At 36.9% G+C, this 19,438-nt stretch overlaps 2 protein-coding genes across 3 annotated transcripts; one reads left to right on the top strand and one right to left on the bottom strand.

The window, feature by feature from the left end:
- Window positions 1-3,606: 3,606 nt before the first annotated feature.
- Window positions 3,607-7,010, top strand: LOC110891154 (UDP-N-acetylglucosamine transferase subunit ALG14 homolog). Of its 2 annotated transcripts, none has more exons than XM_022138820.2 (6): window positions 3,607-3,709; window positions 4,487-4,676; window positions 4,831-4,970; window positions 5,864-5,998; window positions 6,091-6,150; window positions 6,243-7,010. In XM_022138820.2, the coding sequence occupies exons 2-6, from the start codon at window positions 4,535-4,537 to the stop codon at window positions 6,417-6,419; spliced, it is 654 nt and encodes a 217-aa protein (XP_021994512.1). In that variant the 5' UTR covers window positions 3,607-3,709; window positions 4,487-4,534; the 3' UTR covers window positions 6,420-7,010. The 2 variants fall into 2 exon arrangements, with proteins under 2 accessions (XP_021994512.1, XP_021994513.1); XM_022138821.2 differs by having other exon boundaries at window positions 6,227-6,595.
- LOC110891153 (probable WRKY transcription factor 53) lies at window positions 6,566-8,433 on the bottom strand. The gene is made up of 3 exons (XM_022138819.2): window positions 7,978-8,433; window positions 7,740-7,868; window positions 6,566-7,367 (listed from the first exon to the last, which is right to left on the bottom strand). Exons 1-3 carry the CDS (start codon window positions 8,298-8,300, stop codon window positions 6,791-6,793), a joined length of 1,029 nt encoding a protein of 342 aa, XP_021994511.1. The 5' UTR covers window positions 8,301-8,433; the 3' UTR covers window positions 6,566-6,790.
- Between the last annotated feature and the right edge of the window lie 11,005 nt (window positions 8,434-19,438).

Below are 19,438 nucleotides of genomic sequence, written 5' to 3'. Positions count from 1 at the left end.
TTCTGATCAGTCTTGATAACAAAATGACCACTGATCAAATAGTAATGCCATTGCTTGATTGCAAATAAAATTGCAAGTAATTCTCTATCATAGACAGACAATACCTGTTGTCTTGGACACAAGGCCTTACTGATAAAGGCTAGAGGATGATGATCCTGCATCAACACAGCTCCAATTCCTAATGCAGATGCATCAGTTTCTACCACAAAAGTCTTTGAAAGATTAGGTAGAGCCAATACTGGTGCAGTGCATAAGGCAGTTTTTAACTATTGGAAAGCATGATCTGCTTCTTGGGACCATTTAAAAGCATCCTTTTTGAGCAAGTCTGTCAGTGGTTTGGCAATCACTCCATAGGATCTAATGAACCTTCTGTAATACCCTGAAAGGCCCAAAAATCCCCTTAACTGTTTCACATTAGTAGGAGCAGGCCATGACATCACTGCTTCAATCTTAGTAGGGTCAGTTGATACCCCCTCTTTTGTAATGACATGCCCAAGATACTCTACCTTCTGCCCCCCAAAGCTGCATTTAGACCTCTTGGCAAACAATTGCTGATTTCTCATAGTCTCCAATACTTGTTTCAAATGTTCAACATGTTGATCCTGATCTTTGCTATAAACCAAAATGTCATCAAAAAAAACAAGCACAAACTTCCTCAACTGAGCCTTGAATGTTTGGTTCATCAAGGCTTGGAAAGTAGCAGGAGCATTGGTTAGCCCAAAGGGCATTACCAAGAACTCAAACAACCCTTGATGTGTTCTGAATGCTGTTTTATGTATGTCAGGTTCATACATTCTGATTTGATGGTAGCCAGACCTCAAATCCAATTTGGAAAAAATGGTGGCACCACCTAATTCTTCAAGTAACTCATCAATAAGGGGTATAGGAAATCTGTTCTTGATTGTGGCCTCATTGAGATGTCTGTAATCAATACATAGCCTCCATGACCCATCTTTCTTCTTAACTAACACCACGGGTGCTGCAAAAGAGCTTTGACTACTCCTGATTACCCCTGAGTCTAACATTTCTTGTGTCATTTTTTCTATCACATCCTTTTGCAGAGCTTGATATCTATAAGATCTTAAGTTCACAGGTTTGTCCCCATTGTTAAGAATTATCTTGTGATCAAAAGACCTCTTTGGAGGTAATGCAGTTGGAATATCAAAAACATCTTTATACTCCTCCAATAATGACTGCAATTTGACACAAGTGATGGGATTAGTAACCTTGGACCCAAATGGATCAGTCTGCACATCATCCTTCAGTTGCAACCCAAACATATGTGACTGAATTGCCCCTGCTCCTCCATTCAGCAAACTACTCATTGTTTCAGTGGAGCACAACTTGATTCCGTTTGTTTCAGTTCCTTTCAATGTATACACCCTATCTTGTACCTTGAATTGCATGGTCATCTCAGCAAAATTCCATACAATGTCTCCCAACCTAGACAACCATTCTATTCCCAGCACCATGTCATAACTATCTAATGGAATTACAAGCATATCAGCTTGGAACCACATACCCTGCATCTTCCATTTAAACCCCACACATCTCTGACCACATTCCAATTGGTTACCATTGGCTACAGTAACCTTCATAGATGAGACAGATTGTAATAAACACTGCAGCTTTTTCACCAGTTTCAGACTAATGAAGTTGTGGGTTGACCCTGAGTCAACCAGTATGTACAACCTTCTAGTTCCCATATAGCCTTCAATTTTCATGGTAGAATAAGAGGGTACCCCTGTGATGGCATGAATAGAGATTTGAGGCTCCTCAGACCCAATTACTACTTCCCCTTCATCAGAATTGTCATCTTCTTCATACACTATTTCAATGTTGAATAATTTTTTATTTCTGTAGTCATGAGTAGGTGTGAACTTCTCATTACACCAGAAACACTCTCCTTTTTCTCTTTTTTCAGCCATTTCTTTTGTAGATAATTTCCTAGTGGTTCTTGGTAGGTTAACTTGGGCAGGTTTGGGTAATAAAGGAAGAGAGTTAGCATTCATGGTTGAAGGGGGTTTAAAAGTTGAGGTTGAAGGTTTAGAATATGCTAAGGTATTGAATTGGTTTGAGTTTTTCTTAAAAGTGTTTGTTCCAAATAAGGTGTTGTGTATATTTTCTTGCTGTTTTGCAACTGCATAAGCTTCTCTCAGGTTCCTTGGCTTAAAAGCTTTAACCAAACACCTAATTTCCATCTTCAATCCTCCCATAAATAAACTAACAGCTTGATCTTGGGAGAGATTTACCTTGTTTAGGAGAGCATCAAAAGCATCACAATATTCCTGCAAACTCCCAGTCTGATGCAGGTTCTTTAATTCTTCTAAGGCATCTTCAAACAGTTCATTGGAAAACCTTGCCTCTGCTGATCTTCTATAATCATCCCAACTTATGGAATCGATAGTCAAATTGTTACTTTTCAAGTACCCTTGATGCCATTGCAGAGCCTTACCTTCAAGATTAACTACCGCATATCTCAGTTTCAGATTTTCAGGAGTATGATCCACTTCAAAGAAATGGTTACACTTATAGATCCATCCTTCCACATCTTCTCCATTAAACTTGGGAAAATCTAACCTCCCAAGCCTTGCTAATCTTGTTTCTGGATTTCCTTCATTGACAACCATTCTTCTATTATTTTCTAGGGCTGTTAACTTTTCCACCATTAATTGCATTTGTAATTGAATCTGCGCCACTGCCGCCTTATTTTCCTCTGCACTCATAGCCACTGTTTGCATATTGTCGCTCACTAATTGAGAATTTGCTTGGAGATCTTGTACAATGATCTCCATCTTACCAATCGCCAATTGACTATCCTTCAACTGTTTCTCCATTTCTTGTTGTCGAGTGTTCGCCATCGACAATGTATTACAGACAATTGAAATCGGAACAATCGATTTCGTTGAATCGGAAATGAATCGAACAAAAATGAAGGTGAATCAACCGATACAATGATCGATTCACAGAAATGAATTGAACGTATGTTAAGAAGATGATTGTGATGGCACAGGTCACCGGAGCTTGATCGGAACAAGCTTTGATACCAATGATAGGGCTTGAAGATTTAGGAAAAGAATCTAGAGAGAGAAAGAAGTTCCAACAACAAGCTGATCCGTTTCATCAGCCTCAACTACTTTTATTAACGGTCACTAACAACTTTACAAACTTTTACAACTTGACACATTCAGTCCCTGGACTTACAATTATTACATTTAAACTATAACACATATCATCTTTTGGTACGGTTATCCGTGGTTTGGTTAACCTTAAGTTTACTACGTGTCAGTTTGGTTTGGTTATGACGGGTATGAAAACACTAATAACAATAACCTACTAGTTACTTTCAATTATATAAAACAGTTAACCGATCCATTGTTTTTTTATTCAGTTCAGTTTCATCGGCTATTTGATAGGAGACCCAGAAAACCTGGGTTAGATTCTTGAGCCAAACGGATTTTACTGGTAATTTCACCGTCGTGCCTACGGGCGGCTGGGTTACTACGTTTTCCCTGGAATTGGTGGTGGACTCGGATTACTCTCGGAGTACTCCGTTTGTCCAGTGAGTGTTCCGAAAATGCTTAGGATTGATTCTGTTGGCCGTTAAAAAAAAAAAAAAATTTGGAAAATGTCCTAAAAGTATAGATTGAGATCTTGTTGAAGCCTGCCCCCGTGATATCTGGCGATTGCAGCCCACAAAGAAATCGATGTACGTTTTGCTTTAGTCATTGTTTGCAAAGTTTGATGTTGACTTGAGTTTTCTGCTCGCTGATTGTTCGGTTTAAACTATATTTACGGTCGTCCTATCAAGGAATGTTTTCAATTATCATGATGATCAAATGCCCTCCTACATGTTTTCCTTTAATAGCAAAATCGATTGATACAAGCATATTATTAAGCATTTGGGTTAGATGATACATACTGTTGTTATGGATTTTACTATCAAATTCAATAGGGGTTTGAGAATTTTGTCTAATTGATTAATTTGGGGAAGGTTACATGTCACTATTTGATATGTATATTAGGTGTTTGATGAAATGCCTCACTGAGGCATACCCCTGCTTTACTGGTGCTTTTTGCTGTGATATGTTTCCGGGCTTTCGGCATTATATTAACATTCAATCTTCAGTTTTTCTTTATAAGTTTTTTTTTTTTTTTTTTTTTTTTTTTTTTTTTTTATTTAGGGAAATGCAAAATCGAATCCTTTTTCGTTTATGTTTTTAGAAAGATAAGAACTTAGGAAACAATTAAATTCATCTGTGCTCGTTCAGGTCCATACTCGTATCGTTCTTTTTGCTAGGTTTATGGCATTGTATCTATTTTATAAAGGAGACTCCATACGCATTCATGATAAATCGAAGAACTTTCCTTGTCTCTTTTTAACTGAGCTACAAGTATTTTGATGTCAAACCTAGTACCTCTCAAATGCAAAAGGGTTGTCGGATTGTTCATATGTATTTATTTACTATTTAGTAATGTGATGCAGGTTACATATTTGCATATGAACACATAAAAAAGTAGCAGCTGGTGGGAAATGGCGGTATTTGTCTCAGTTTTTCTGGTTATAACTACCACACTACTCGTGGCCCGGATTGTATATGTTATATCTCAGAGTAGCAAACCGAACCGTAACACTTCTCAGAAGCATTTGAGCACCCTCGTCGTTTTGGGTTCAGGTGTGCTTTTAGCTTTCAAATTCTTTTCAATTTTTTTACCCTGAAAGTCAAACTGTGTCATCTTGTTTTAAGGAAGGGATTTTTTTTTAATTTTAATTTTAATTTTTTTTTATCAATTTTCAGTTCTGTATTGATGTCTTTGGTTTTGATTCAGGGGGACACACCGCAGAGATGATAAATTTGTTGTCTGTTATGCAAAAAGATTGGTATGCTCCAAGATATTATATTGCTGCGGCAACGGATAACATGAGTCTTCAGAAGGCACGTGTTTTCGAGGACATCTTAGATGATAAGGTACATCAATAACAAATTCCATATAATATCGACTGTTATTTTTTCTCTATGATGCATCAATTTTTCTACAATTTAGTGATCATTACGCTTTGCCACATCACTGATGCTGCAATCAACTCTCGAGAGGAAACAAACTGCACTTTTATGTTTAAGCTATTTATCCAAACTCCATTATGTTCTCTTAAGCTATGCAGTTAATATCGGTGATATGTCACCGATATATCGGTTATCGGTCCCCATGTAAAATATCGGTGTCAAATATCGGTACCAATATTATCGGTGATATTGACCGATATATCACCGATTTTCCTGACATCAGTACCTTTTTTCTTAGTTCTACCGCTCGTCTTTCTTCTTATTGCTGCTATTAGTGTTTTAAGTCTTAAACAATTCCTACTTGCCACAATTGTTAGTGTTTTGCAAGTTGCAAAAGGTTAATTTGTTAATGGTAGGAGAATTACTGAATTGTTAGTGCTAAATTACTATATATATATAAGAGTGAACTTCCGTTTTGCTCCCTGTGGTTTGGTCGTTTTAACGGTTTTACTCCAATAGTTTAAAAATAGCCATTTTCCTAATCTTTCGAGTTTGTCGCCAGTTTCCTCCCAGATGGAGTTAGAGGCTGGGAGCAAAATGAAGATAAGTTAGAAAAATCAGGGAGGAAAATGACTATTTTTAAACTATTGGAGCAAAACCGTTAAAATGACCCAACCACAGGGAGCAAAACGGAAGTTTACTCTATATATAAATTCTGCATGATGTTAAAATTACCGATATCCCACCACGATAACCTATATTTCAAATATCAGTCCTTGACCGATATCCGACTTTTTACCGCGTTAACTGCTCTTAAGTGATCCAATCCGTTAGTTGAACGTTTGATTGGTTTGCAGGGCGCAGATGGAACTCAATTTATGCAGATTTATAGAAGCCGTGAAGTGGGTCAATCCTATATTACCTCAGTCGGAACAACATTACTTGCTTTAGGTCATGCTTTATGGCTCATGGTCAAAATCAGACCTCATGTGGTACTTACTATCTGTGTTTACTTCACTACAACTGACATTACATCTTTCTACCTTTTATAAACTTTTTATGACATTTCATTTTCTATATATAGATTCTATGCAACGGTCCCGGGACTTGTATTCCCATATGTGCAATTGCGTTTATTTTCAAGGTTCGTAAATAATTTCTTGAACTTATATGACAAGTCAAATGTCGTGTTATGTGTTTTTTGACCAGTGTAATGACAGTGTATGGAAACTTCAGGTTTTGGGGATCAGATGGTCATATATATTCTATGTGGAGAGTATTGCAAGAGTCAAAAGACTATCATTGAGTGGCTTGCTTCTTTACAAACTACACATGGCTGATCAGTTGTTTGTGCAGTGGCCACAACTTCAAAAACAATATCCCCGAGCTCGTTATGTGGGCCGTCTTATGTAAACCATTTTTCATTCCATCACGTTTTTAAGCTCTACAGTAACCAAGATATCGTCATTTCAGTTAGGTTTTAAATCCGATTTATAGCCTTTTTAAAGTTACTTTTGTAAGTCAAAGATCTAAAGTTGTAACCAAACTTGCAACTCCTGAAAAAAAAATGATATTATATATAATTTTTAGATGTTTCTTGTCTCTTAAATCTTACACTTTTATTTGTAGAAACATGATTATGGACGCTTCTATTGGTACAAGCATGAATTATCGATGCTAGTAAGCATCCCTCTTGGCAACTATCAAAACTTATTGCTATAAATTTAATGTCTACTTTTCTGAGGAGTTACAGTTACCTATCACTAGATTATTATTTTTATCAATTAGATAAAAAATCCCGAGTTAAATGGGAAATTTGGGCTAAAATCCTGTGAATCCGCCGGGAAAGTCAGTGGAGAATTTGTCGTGGAAGCAGTGGTTATTCCCGACAGATGTGAGTCATCGTGATGGTGGAAATCATTACCGCGTTCAGTGAAGTAGTTTGACCCGGATGTGGCAGGTGAGATAAAAGAAGGCGAATATCCTTGCAGAAAACTGTGATCGGGTTCGTTTAAAAAATCAAATCGTTGGTAGTTTTCTATGGATCCAAATGATGCCGAAGGGAAGGAAAACGAGTGTGGAACCATAGCTTCCGAATCTGAGGTACAGACTCTGAGATTCTCTCTGAGGTTTGAGAGTATCTCTCCAGATTTTGGTGGTGGCGGTAGTTGGTGGTTGTGTTGTTCAATCTCATGTTTTTCAGGTGACTGTGGCGGCACAACTGACGGTGTAGTGGTGAGGGTGCAAGTGTGTTGCCCTCTGTATGTGATCTCAAACACCATGGGATCCTCGTCTGTTCTCTGCACTTGTTTTCTCGCCATACATTGATGGATATAACGGTACGTGCATCTATAATAGCTTCTGCAAGAATAAGTAAAGATCACCATCAATACACGAATATTTTACGATAGTTTTGTCATTTATTACACGTAACGACTGTAGGTCCCACGCAGAAATAACATGAGGTCACCTACTTTTATTTTCTGACATTCGACCCGCTTAAAAGTTGGCCCCACACTCTTATCACAACATCCGTATCTAATATTAGAAAGAAATACTTAAAAAGATACAATTGTAGGGCCCAAAAGGATATGGGCCCCACACTCATTATCTCAATATATGTATATATAGCTTAGAGCGGGTTCCAACTTCCAAGGAGAAATGGATCCTGCTCTAGTGCTCGGAATTAAAAAAGAAAAATAATAATAAAAAAGTCATTTCTCTTGTTTTTACCTCGGAAATTTAGCGCCCAAAATGTCTTTCTGCCCGTACTTCCTCCAACTATAACCGTCATCGGTGTTTCCCTCCAAACCATTATCAGTCGAGATTCGAATTTGGTTTTTCCATGTCGTTATCGCCTTCCTGTAACACCGATAAAAAAAAGATTAGAACGTTGCATCACACATAATGCGCGACATAAACACGCTAATTTAAATTATATAGATTTATATAGATCATAATTCATAAATACCTCTTCTTAGATACAGCTTTCTGGTCTTGATGATTATCAAATGCTTGATGAAAATCTCCACTTGGTGGGCTTTCGTCAATGGAAACCGATGACTCGGGCTGGCTGAGCATTGGCGGTGCTAACGGCGGTGTTAGTGGGGGTGTTTGACCACCCGAATGACCCCAGTTGACCATCACTAGAGCTCTGTCATATGATGTTATGATTCCTTGTACCAAAGCTTGTTTTGTTTCATGGGAACATTCTGAACTTAAGATGGACTTTAGCTGCTTGGCTAAATTCATCCCTTGTGTTATCTCATTGATAATACAAGCACTAGTGGCCATATTGTTGATGTGTACAATTTAAGAAGCAAAGTGTACAAGTGAAGTGGGTTTGAGTTGAAAAGTCAACGGTGGTTGTTCATGAGATAGGAAGGTGAGAGGTGGATGGTGAGGTGTGTTTGAGAAGCTGAGGAGGAATGAGGTGATTTAAGGATTTAAAGATGTTCAAGTTTGACTGAAGAAACCGTGTGAAAGCGTTTATTTTCTTCCATTTTGTTGCTGACCAATTCAAACATAACTAATTTACTTATCAACCCCCTCTAGTTCTTCAAACACCCACAACTTTTTTTGTTCTAATATCTAGACCCCATGTTCAATCTCATCTCACTTTGGCCTTCGCTACAACGACGAGCATCCGACGTAGCAAGGAGGTCCGATGGGGTAGGGTGGTGGTGCACGGTGGAAAGTTTGTGTGTCTGGTCTAGGCTCGTGATGAGTGGCGGATCCAGAATTTTTTTCCAGGGGTTTCTTTTGGTAGATTCTCACTAATGCTTTCTAAATCATATAAGGTTTCCACTAATTTTTCTCAAACTGAGGGGGTTAACCCCCAGAAACCCCAGGATCCACCCCTGCTCTTGACTCGAGGGGTGAATCTGGATAGTCACGACTCGTGCATTCCATTCGAATTTTTAAGGAAAGTTGTGTTTTGAAGGTGGTTATGTTAGATTTTAGTAGATATGGTTGTATAAATAACTCGGTCTCACGCATCTTCTTCGTTTGAGTAAAATCTATTCAAATCTTAGGGCATGTTTCGCTAAGCTTTTTGAAACAACTTATTGACTTATTGGCTTTTTGGAAAAGTCTGTATGGAGTGACTTATTGACTTTTTCCTCTCACATACACTCTCATTGCCAAACATCATTTTGAAGCTTATAACTTTTCAAAAAGCTAATAAGTCAATAAGTTGTTTCAAAAAGCTTAGCCAAACATGCCCTTACTAAACATCCCGGAATGCTTTGAAAGTCAACTTGTGATTTGCGAGATTGGCAAGTTTAACACATTTAGACTAGTTTCATATACTTAAAAAGATAGAAAGAAAACATGAGAATCATCGTATAGCAAGATCTTAAGAACATACAGTATAATTGTATAATCTTATAAAGTTGTTTATATCTTATGAATTTCTTTAAATCTTCTGATATTATTCTTGTGAATATAAAACTATCTTGCGAAATCAACTTATTGAAAAGAGAGAATTTTACATAACATGATTCGATGTCATTTTGTAATATTTGAAACGATTTCGTAATTTTAAAATGTGTTAAGAGATAAATGTATAAAAGAAAGGTACTTATTTGCAACTTTTAACACTATTCGAAGAAGTTTCAAATTACACCTCTGAAGTATTGAATTTGACAAATTGAGCAAGTAAATGGAGTAAAAGTGCAAGAAAGTATTTGCTGACCAATTCAAAATTCCAGAAAAGATTCATGCACTTTCTTATTCATTACAGGATATTTTTTGTGCTGACCATTTCAGCACTCTCTCACACACACACAAGTGGACATGTGTTGCATTCATAGTGGATCAAATTAACAAGAGTTTGAATCTCTAACTCAGGTCAGACTCTAGTTTATTGTTCCAATCCATGTTCTGTTTTTTTTTTGGACTTTCCATATTTAGATACTTTTAGAACTCGTTTAAGTATTTTACTTTTTATTAAACGGCTAATTTTTCCTCTTAAATACTTAGACTTTCTAAAGATTGAATCTTGGTCTTCTCATAAGAGATAATTCCTCTTAAGTTTTGACTACTAGGCTATAACCTAAATGGCTCGATTAATTATTTTATGGGTTGTAAAGTGTTTACGTTATAAAAATACTTTACAAAGCTTTGTAAACTAACGGCTGTGAATTGCTTATTTAAAAAAGAAGGTAATGGTCATTTTAATTAGAAAAGCATAAAAAAGAAAAATTAAACATTAAGATTTGAGATTTGATTGTGATTGAAGAGCATATGATGCAATATTGGGCAATCTTTTGTATTCGTGCAAAACTAATAAAATTCTTTATTAACTTCAAATTACAACTGGGCAAAAGGAAAGCTGAAATAAATTACTATTACAACTGAAAAATGAAGACCAAGAACAATATTACAAAACAGAAATCAGTTTTTGGCTGAGGATCGTGTTAGACACGGGTCCCTTAAAACAAATTTCGAGTCTCCCAGAAGAACTCGTTTGTTTACAGGATACAACAGCCCTAACAGTTGTACTGCCAGCCTTGACTCCAACCCGAAGGTATATCTTAAAGCTTGAAAAAGAAGATGAAGATTCAGTAGGAGAAGACTGTATCTGCTGTAAGTTTTCGGTGTATTTTCTATAGCAGGTCAGCCACCTATTTATACTGTAGGTCTTGAAGAAACTGAAAAACGAATTAAATGGGAGAATTAAATTGCATTAAACGTCTTCAATGCACTTTTGTCATTTAATTCGCAGTCAAAGCTATTGACTTCGTCAATTTTGAATGCTGAAGTGTAACTGCACTGGCACTAATTGCTGAAAGCCTCTGAGCGCGCACAAGACACACAGGTGCGCGCGCAGGTCTGCACGCTCATGCGCGCGTGCGCCATTTTGGCTTACTTCCATGCGCGTGTGCGCCACCTCGGCTCAATCCATGCGCCTGCGCGCGTCACCTGTGAGCCTATACAAGCACGCCACACAGTCGCGCCGTATTGGCTCACTTTGGTGAGCTGCGCACGTCACTTCAGTGCCCATGCTTAATGCGCGCCCATGCCACGTGTACTCGCGCGCGTACGCGCATGACTGCCACGTCACCAACCACTTGGTCCTTGCAGCCCTTGTGCTCCACCACGCGCAAGGGCAAAGTGCGCCATCAAAGCGCCACATTGCGCCTCATCGCCCACGCCACGCGTGTGTGTGCGAGCGCGAGTTAGGGTGCTCCGCACTCTTCGCGAGTACACTTAGGGTCTGTTTGGTATGGCGTAATGGAATAGATGGGGGAATGGAATCGACGGGGTAATGGAATGGACAAAGGAATGAAATGGATCATTACATTCCATAGTCTTGTTTGGTTACCATGCAGGAAAGGAATAAATCATTACCTTGTGTTGTTTGGTAGGTAAGAAAAGAGTAATGAATTAAATCGGCAATGGGTGGTGGCGGTGATCGGTGGCGGCTAGTGGTGGTGGCAGCGATAGGTGGCGGTGGTGGGTGGTAGCGGTGGTGGGTGGCGGTGGTCTGCGATGGTGGTGGCGCTGACGGTGGGTGGTGGTGGTCGACGGTAGTGGGTGGTGGCCGCGGAGGATGGTGGTGGTGGTCGGCGGAGGGTGGTGGTAGTGGTCGGGTGGTAGTTGTTGGAGGTTACGGGTGGCGGCGAAGGTGGTCGATGTGGTGGCGACGACGACGACGGTGGGTGGTGGTGGTCGACGGTAGCGGGAGGTGGCCGCAGAGGATGGTGGTGGTGAACGGCGGAGGGTGGTGATAATGGTCGGGGCAGTGGTGGTGGCGGAGGACGGTGGTGGTCAGTGGAGGTTGGTGGCAGGTGGTGACGACGACAGGTGGTGGAGGTGATGGGCGGTGTTTATGACGTAGGCTGAGAGAGGGAATGGAATGGAAAAAAAAACAGGGGAAGTGGATGGAATGAATTTGAGGGAATGGAATGACTTATGTAATGGGTGATTCCATTACGTTGACCAACCAAACACACATTTTTTCATTCCCTCGCAATAACTCATTCCATTCCACCTCTCATTCCTGCATACCAAACGCTACCTTAGTGAGTGCTTCCATGAAACAATAAGGATGGAGAGTTCCCACTTAAATACCCCTTTAAGTTTCATCTCTCCTCCTATGTGGGACAAGGTGCCACTTTCCCACTTTTTCAACATTTAAGTTCCAAACACCAAACTTTGAGCATTGATATCTCATTGATATCTCATTCATCTTAGCTCCGTTTTGGACGTGGTTTAGTTCGTTGTGAAGCTCTTCCAACATAGAACACAAACCCACAAATAAATATATAAAACCCGCTCATTTTCTTATATTTATTTCTAGTCCAAAATAGGAAAAAATCATTTTCCTACGTTTATGAAAAATGTTATTTTCACAAATTTCCAACATCTTTAAATGGATAAACCATGAAGAAGTTGATTGAAGCAATCTTTGGAAATACCGCAATACATAGTCATAAATAAATTTTTTTTTGAACTGCGACTTTCTTGTATTACCCCATCGCACTTTTCAAATTAGAGAGCCCCGTTGCCCCACTCCAGCCAGATTATGTAGTCTTAACCGGCCCCACGCTAGCTTCAAAGTTTGGCTTGGGCGTTCCTCCGGAAACCATACCGCCGGCTGCCACTTGACAGTTGTTGTTCTACCACAAGATCATAACTCTTTGACGTAACACACGGTTGGATGAAAACCCGGGTGGGCTCGGGATTCGAACTGACAACCTCGCACAAGGTCTGGCTCAAATCCTTCATTGCCTTATCCTTGCCTTATCCTGAGGAACTTCATATTATCAAAAATTTGTCGATTTTGTAGACAATTTCTTGTGGTAGATCTAATGCAGTGCATTGTAGAAGACCTGAAGTAAGAAGATAAGAAATGAATCCTTAAAAAAATAGCTCAAGGCTAGGCAGTCAAAGGTGCAAGGCCTCGGCTATTGCAACACATTCATAAATCTTTCGTCTCCATCCGTCAACACTACTCTATGCCTCCCCCCCTTAAACGTTCCTTACACTTCGTCCTCTTTCTTATACACACTCTCTCCTCCTCCATTGTAGGACGTAGTTAGTGTTAGAAAATGGAGACCTCATGGTTAAGACCGAAAAAGATTATGGTATGCCACACGCTCGTGTGGGCCAGCTTCTGCCTCACTAGAGACGCTCTCATCCATCGTACATTTAGAAGATACGCACCTTGTGTACATTTGAGGCCATAGGACCCGCTTGAGCTCCTAGGCACATGCCTTTTGCGCTTTTGACTACAAAGATTCAAAGTACCTAAGTAATTGAGTGCGGATTCTGGGGGAAGTTGGTGTATCAAGTCAACCACATATGTTAAAGACCTCCCAATAATATTGTACATGACATGTAGACAAGTACACTATAAGTTATTGAAGCATAAGAATATACAAACATAGAGTTTAAGATCTCTCATTTACTACTTCAAACTCGCACAATTGCATTAAGGTTTCTTTTGCCGCAACTTTCCCCTCACTAACATCTTGTTCAAGAACAGAATCACAATATATTGTTGGGTTTAATCTTGATAGAATTAGTTTGAATTTATTTGTTTATCGGTTAAAACTTGATAACTTTTGTTGGTATATATATCTAGTTAGGACTTAGGAGCCGGTTAAAAGTTGATAAGTTTAGTTGGTATATATATATCTAGTTAGGACTTGGGAGTTATTATTTGATTAGGGGAGGTGGCTTGGTGAACAAGCAATGTTTAGTATGTATAGGGAATAGCAGTTTTGTAATTTGTGTGGTTTTTTTATATGAAAGAAAAGAGTTATGGGTACGTTTCCACATAATCTATTTGTTTGTTTGTGTTCTTGATCCGATTAGTTACAAAACTAGCTAAACATTTAAGGAAATATTCACTTACAAGACTAGCAAAATTTAACGTTATCTATATTACAGGGGTGGATGTATGTACAAGCCAGGGGTGCACGGGCAACCCTTCACCTTTGTACGCGAAGTGTATTTTTTGTTTTAAATTTTTTCCTAACTAAATATTAGGAAACCCCTAAATAAATTAGATTTAAAAAGGCATCTGTTTTAGTGGTTCATTACTTTTTGATAAATGCACCATTTACCACAACAGGTTGATGGTTTGATTCCCCCTCCCATCTTTTTACTACTTTTTTTTTTCTTTTGTTGGATGAAAACTCTTTCGTATTTGCTCTTAATGCTTCTTTAAAACTTATTTTTTTTTCCTTAGAAACAATACATCATGGTAAGAATTTGAAATTTATTTAAGGAAAAAAAATCTAAATTGGCTCTATCTTTTATGATCATGTTCCAAAATTTAAAGTAAGAAAATATTTATTTTTACGAACTAAACCGATACAAATTAAACAACATATGTACCGGTATTTTTTTATTTATGTTTTATGGTCTTCCTACAACAATAAAGAAGTAGTTGTTATGTTATTACATCAATTTGAAAATTTTGAGAAGTAAAAAAAATTACTAAATTAGTTCTACCTTTTGTGTGTAATGTTTTGGAAACCATGAATAAACAAGAGAAAAAAAATTATTTTATTTAGATGTATGTAAAACACATCTCAATATCATTTTAGATATATTACGCTTTGCTTTATTCTTTTGGTTTTATCTTTTTGTTACAAAGGTGTGTTGTATGTGTAATCAAATGAGTAGCTAATGAATGCTGATGCAAAACGGTGGCGGATCTAAAAAATCCTTATAGGATTAACGTTTCAAAAAAAGGGTAACACGATCGAAAATACATAAATTTTTTCCAAACTTTACATTATCGCTGGAGCGTCAAGGGGTAGCGGAGGCTACCCCTTATTATAAGGTAGGTCCGCCACTAACGCAAAGCACATGCGAATCTTTTTTCGGTTTGTTTTTTAATAGTCTTTCAAGCATATTACAGCTATAATTTTTTTTTGGGTTTTCTCATTTGTTTGCTATAGTGAGTGCATCAAAATATAACGAATTCCCACTTGCCGCAACACGCACGTTTAACATCGCGGTCTACAGTAAGAGTTACTTATTGGTTCATGTGTACGGTGGCTTTTGTCTTTTGCTTTTTTTTGTTTTACCATATTATTTTCTTGTGTGTATATATATATATATATACACACATAGGATCTGTAATTAAACAAAACTAGGCAAGTGGTGTGGTGGATAAAAGTGTTATCTTAACAATTACACACACGTGTTCGATCCAAGGGCGGATATATGTGGGGGCAAGGGGTGTCTGAGATACCCTTGACTTTTTTTGGCGAAATGTATTTGATTGTATGAACGTACGGTAAAAGAAACTAGAATACCTTTGAATTTCTCTTCTAGATCCGTCACTTCTATATTATCCAAAAACAAAAATTGGAAGCTCTAGTTGGTAGCTTTGTGACTTTGTCAATGTTTTCGGTCTATTAAGGGTCAAAATTAGACCGGACCTAACATAAACCAAAATTTAGAAAGCAATGAAACAGGGAGCCAGATCAAGCCCTCGTTTGGTTTTGAAGTGGAACTTGAATAGAATATGTAACTAGTTTGTTTTAAATTAAGAAATCTGGATTGTAATATTCGAAACTATGTATTCTCGGCCAATTATAATTCATATTAGTAACCAATGACATTCCTGACTTTCACTTTTATTGCTAAGGTTTTACGTTGTCGGGTGACGCTTCATGCCGTCTCACCCAACTCTGGCGTCAAACACCAAGACGCTGTGAAAGTTGGACGCCAACGAAAATGAAAGTTGTGAATACTATTGATAATATTGTCATTATGGATAATTATCGACAAATAAGCTTTATTTAGATTATTTAAATCCAATTTAACTTTAACTAATTCATATATATATATATATATATATATATATATATATATATATATAGGCTAATTATAATGAGAAAACTCAATCCAGTTGACTAAACCCTGAAAACTCTAACATGTGGCTAGGATTGATCCACGTTTAAATTTATATTGAAAGGGGTAAGGGCATGATCGTCTTTTTCTATCTTACATTTTTGACTTTATGTGATGGGTTGGTGATGTCTGCACACGCAGACTTTCTCATACCTTCTTTCTTCTTGTCATCTCTTTTAATTAATGCATGTTGTACTTGTTAGACTTTTCACAACCTTCCTTCTTCTCTCACATCACACACACTTTCTAATAACTTCTCTTTTTGTTCTTTATAGATATTCATATCTCTCATCACACACACTTCCAGATCTAAATCAACCATCAAAATTCTTCTTCTTATCACAATCATTCATAATCAACCACCAAAACTCTAGATCTACAAGCGTTACAACCCGGTGACGGTGTAGTTCAAGATCCGGTTTCTTGGCGAACGAAATATTCATCGATCCACCATAAATCATCACCAAAACCACTATTTTTCTTGGCGGATTTAGTGCTTTGAGTGGTTCAATAGATTTGTAAGGTGGGCTCGGGTAGTTCCTCGACAAGGGTTTCAAGATCCGATGGTGGTTTCAAGATCCGGCGGTGGTCAACAAATCCGATATTGAAGATGATGTTTCAGTGACGGTTTGATATTTGAAGATGATCCCAAAGATGTTTGATGTTGAACATGATGTCCCAGATCTAAAAGATCCTCCAGATTCTTAAGTATGTTTGTGTTTTTGTAGATCTTCATTTTTTGTGTTTTGTAGATATCCAACTTTTTGTAATTTTCAGATTTGCAATTTTTTTTGTGTTCCAGATCTAAAAGGTCCTCCAGATTTGCAATTTTTTGTGTTTTGTAGATCTTCATTTTTTGTTTTTTGTAGATCTGCAACTTTTTTTTATTTTTTTTGTTTAAGAAGATGAATGTTATTAAGTTCTTGTTTTCTTGATATGTTGTTACACTTTTTTAGATTGTTGTAAAAATAAAGTGTGTTGTTATATTTTTTTTCCAGATTATTGTTCTTTGGTTATGTTACACTTTTTTTGTGTAACATCTTTATGTAACCAAACATAGCTGGGTTTTACTAATGTAAAAATTCTAATATGTTTTGTTAGTTACATATTTAAAAATTCTAAAAAAACATAAACAGATGATATATGTAACACCTTTTTTGCTTTTTATTATTGATTTTATCAATTTTTTTGTGAAAAAATTTGTTTCAGATCTGGGTCATAATAATGTAGTAGAAAATAAATTGTTCTTTGGTTATGTTACACTTCTTTTGCGTAACATCTTTATGTAACCCAACATAACTGGGTTTTTGTAATGTAACAGTTCTAATCTGTTTTTTATTGTTAAATGAAACAAATGTGCTAGTTGACAAAAATCAGGGGGATTCGTATGAGTGTAACAACTGGGTGATAATAATGTAACAAAAAATAATTTGTTCTTTGGTTATGTTACACTTTTTTTTGTGTAACATCTCTATGTAACAACATAGCTGGGTTTTAGTGATTCTTGTGAGTGTAACAACTGGATGATAATAATGTAACAAAAAAAAATGTTCTTTGGTTATGTTACACTTTTTTTGTGTAACATCTTTATATAACAACATAGCTGGGTTTTAGTAATGTAACAATTCTAATATGTTTTGTCAGTTACATATTTAAAAATTCTAAAAAACATAAATAGATGATATTTGCAACACATTTTTACATTTTTTTGTAGTGTACGTATACAAAAGTAAACAAAAAAGTTCAAAATTATAGAGAGATTGGAGAGAGGAAAGTAGACAAATTTACATTTTCTGTCAGGAGAGAGAGGAAAGTTGACAGATGTTACACTTTCTGTCAGGAGAGAGAAATTGTAACATTTCCAAATATACCCTTTTTGTACCTCTCATTAGTATTATATTAAAAAGTAAAAAGAAGGCAATTCCAAAATGATCTCATCCATCAATCTGCTTAATGAATGGCTATTATTGGGTTTTCAGGGTTTATTCAACTCAAGTGGGTTTTCAATTTATCCTTGCCCTATATATATATATATATATATATATATATATATATATATATATATATATATATATAGGGAGGGGCTCATGCGAGAACCACCCTTATTGTGAGAACCGCGAGAACCAATGTGAACACAACCTAAAATAGCTAAAAAAACCTAACCCCCACCGCCCCCCCCCCCCAAAGCTAAATGCTAAACACTAAACCCCCCCCCCCAAAAAAAAAAAAAAACCTAAAAAAACGTAACCAACCCCCCCCCCCCCCCCCCCAAGCCAAAATGCTAAAAACTAAACCCCCAAAAAAACCTAAAAAAATCGAAAAAAAATCGAAAAAAAAATAAAAAAAAATCTAAATTTTTTTAATATTTTTATGCTCAAATCGCTACTTTTCGAAGCCAAAAAAATATTAAAAAAATTGTGTGATTTTTAGCTATTTTTAGGCATTTTTTGTTGTGTTCACATTGGTTCTCGCGGTTCTCGCAATAAGAGGTGGTTCTCGCATGATCTTCTCCCTATATAATATATATATATATATATATATATATATATATATATATATATATATATAGGGCTGGGCTGGGCTCTATAAGAAACCCCATCTTTTTTAAAAAACTTTGGAAACTCTATGTGGTCCATTGATCTTGTTTCATCTTAATAGATTAAGGGTCATGATTTGTTTAGACAACTTTTAGCATTTAAAACATTAAAATACTCCATGCTGGTACAATTATAAGGGCATTTTGGGTAGTGAAGAATCACCTTTTGAATTGGAAAGTACTATCAGTGCAATCAAATCACCATAACACTCCTCATCTTTCTCTTACCTCTTTCTCTTTCTCGTTTCTTCTACCCCAATCTTGAAGACAAACAAACATGAGAAACAACCACCACCAGCAACCATCTTCTCAAGGAGAAACAAACAACCAGCACCAGCAACCACCTCCTCCGGCGAAACTAACCGGACTTCTACTCCGGCCCTCTCTCTCCTCAATAAACAACAACCACCAGCAACCACCTTCTCCAGCAAAACTCACCGGACTTCTTCTCCGGTGCTCTCTCTCCTCTCGGTCTAATTGCTCTTGGTAATTTACTATTTTCCAATTTGGTTCAATATGCTTTCAGTTATATTCATTTTCAATAGAAAACTTGGACCAAGATACTGTCGAAGAATCGAAGAACCAAGATCCTGTCAATAATAAGTTGGTTTTGATTTTTAATTGTCATTTACTTTGATTTTCGTTCTTCACAATTGGTTTTATTTTTTCCAGAATTAAGAATGTTGTCAAAAGATTAATTATTTTTCAATATTATTGATTATTGTTTCAAAAAAAAAAAAAAGAATGACGTTTATAGGTAATAAATTTCAATACTATTGATTTTAGTTTGGTTTTCATTCTTCTGGTGTTTATAAATTTTGATTTTGATTCATGGATTACTTGTTTTGGTTTCAAACTCGTTTAATTTTGATCCATGGATTAGTTGTTTTTGTGTTAAAAAAATGTGTTTGGTGGTTTGGGGATTTTGATCTGAACAGTAACTGTTTTTTTTTTG

This window comes from Helianthus annuus, chromosome 13 (genome assembly GCF_002127325.2).
Source record: "Helianthus annuus cultivar XRQ/B chromosome 13, HanXRQr2.0-SUNRISE, whole genome shotgun sequence".
NCBI lineage: Eukaryota > Viridiplantae > Streptophyta > Magnoliopsida > Asterales > Asteraceae > Helianthus > Helianthus annuus.
This window is presented reverse-complemented; position numbering and strand designations above follow the sequence as displayed.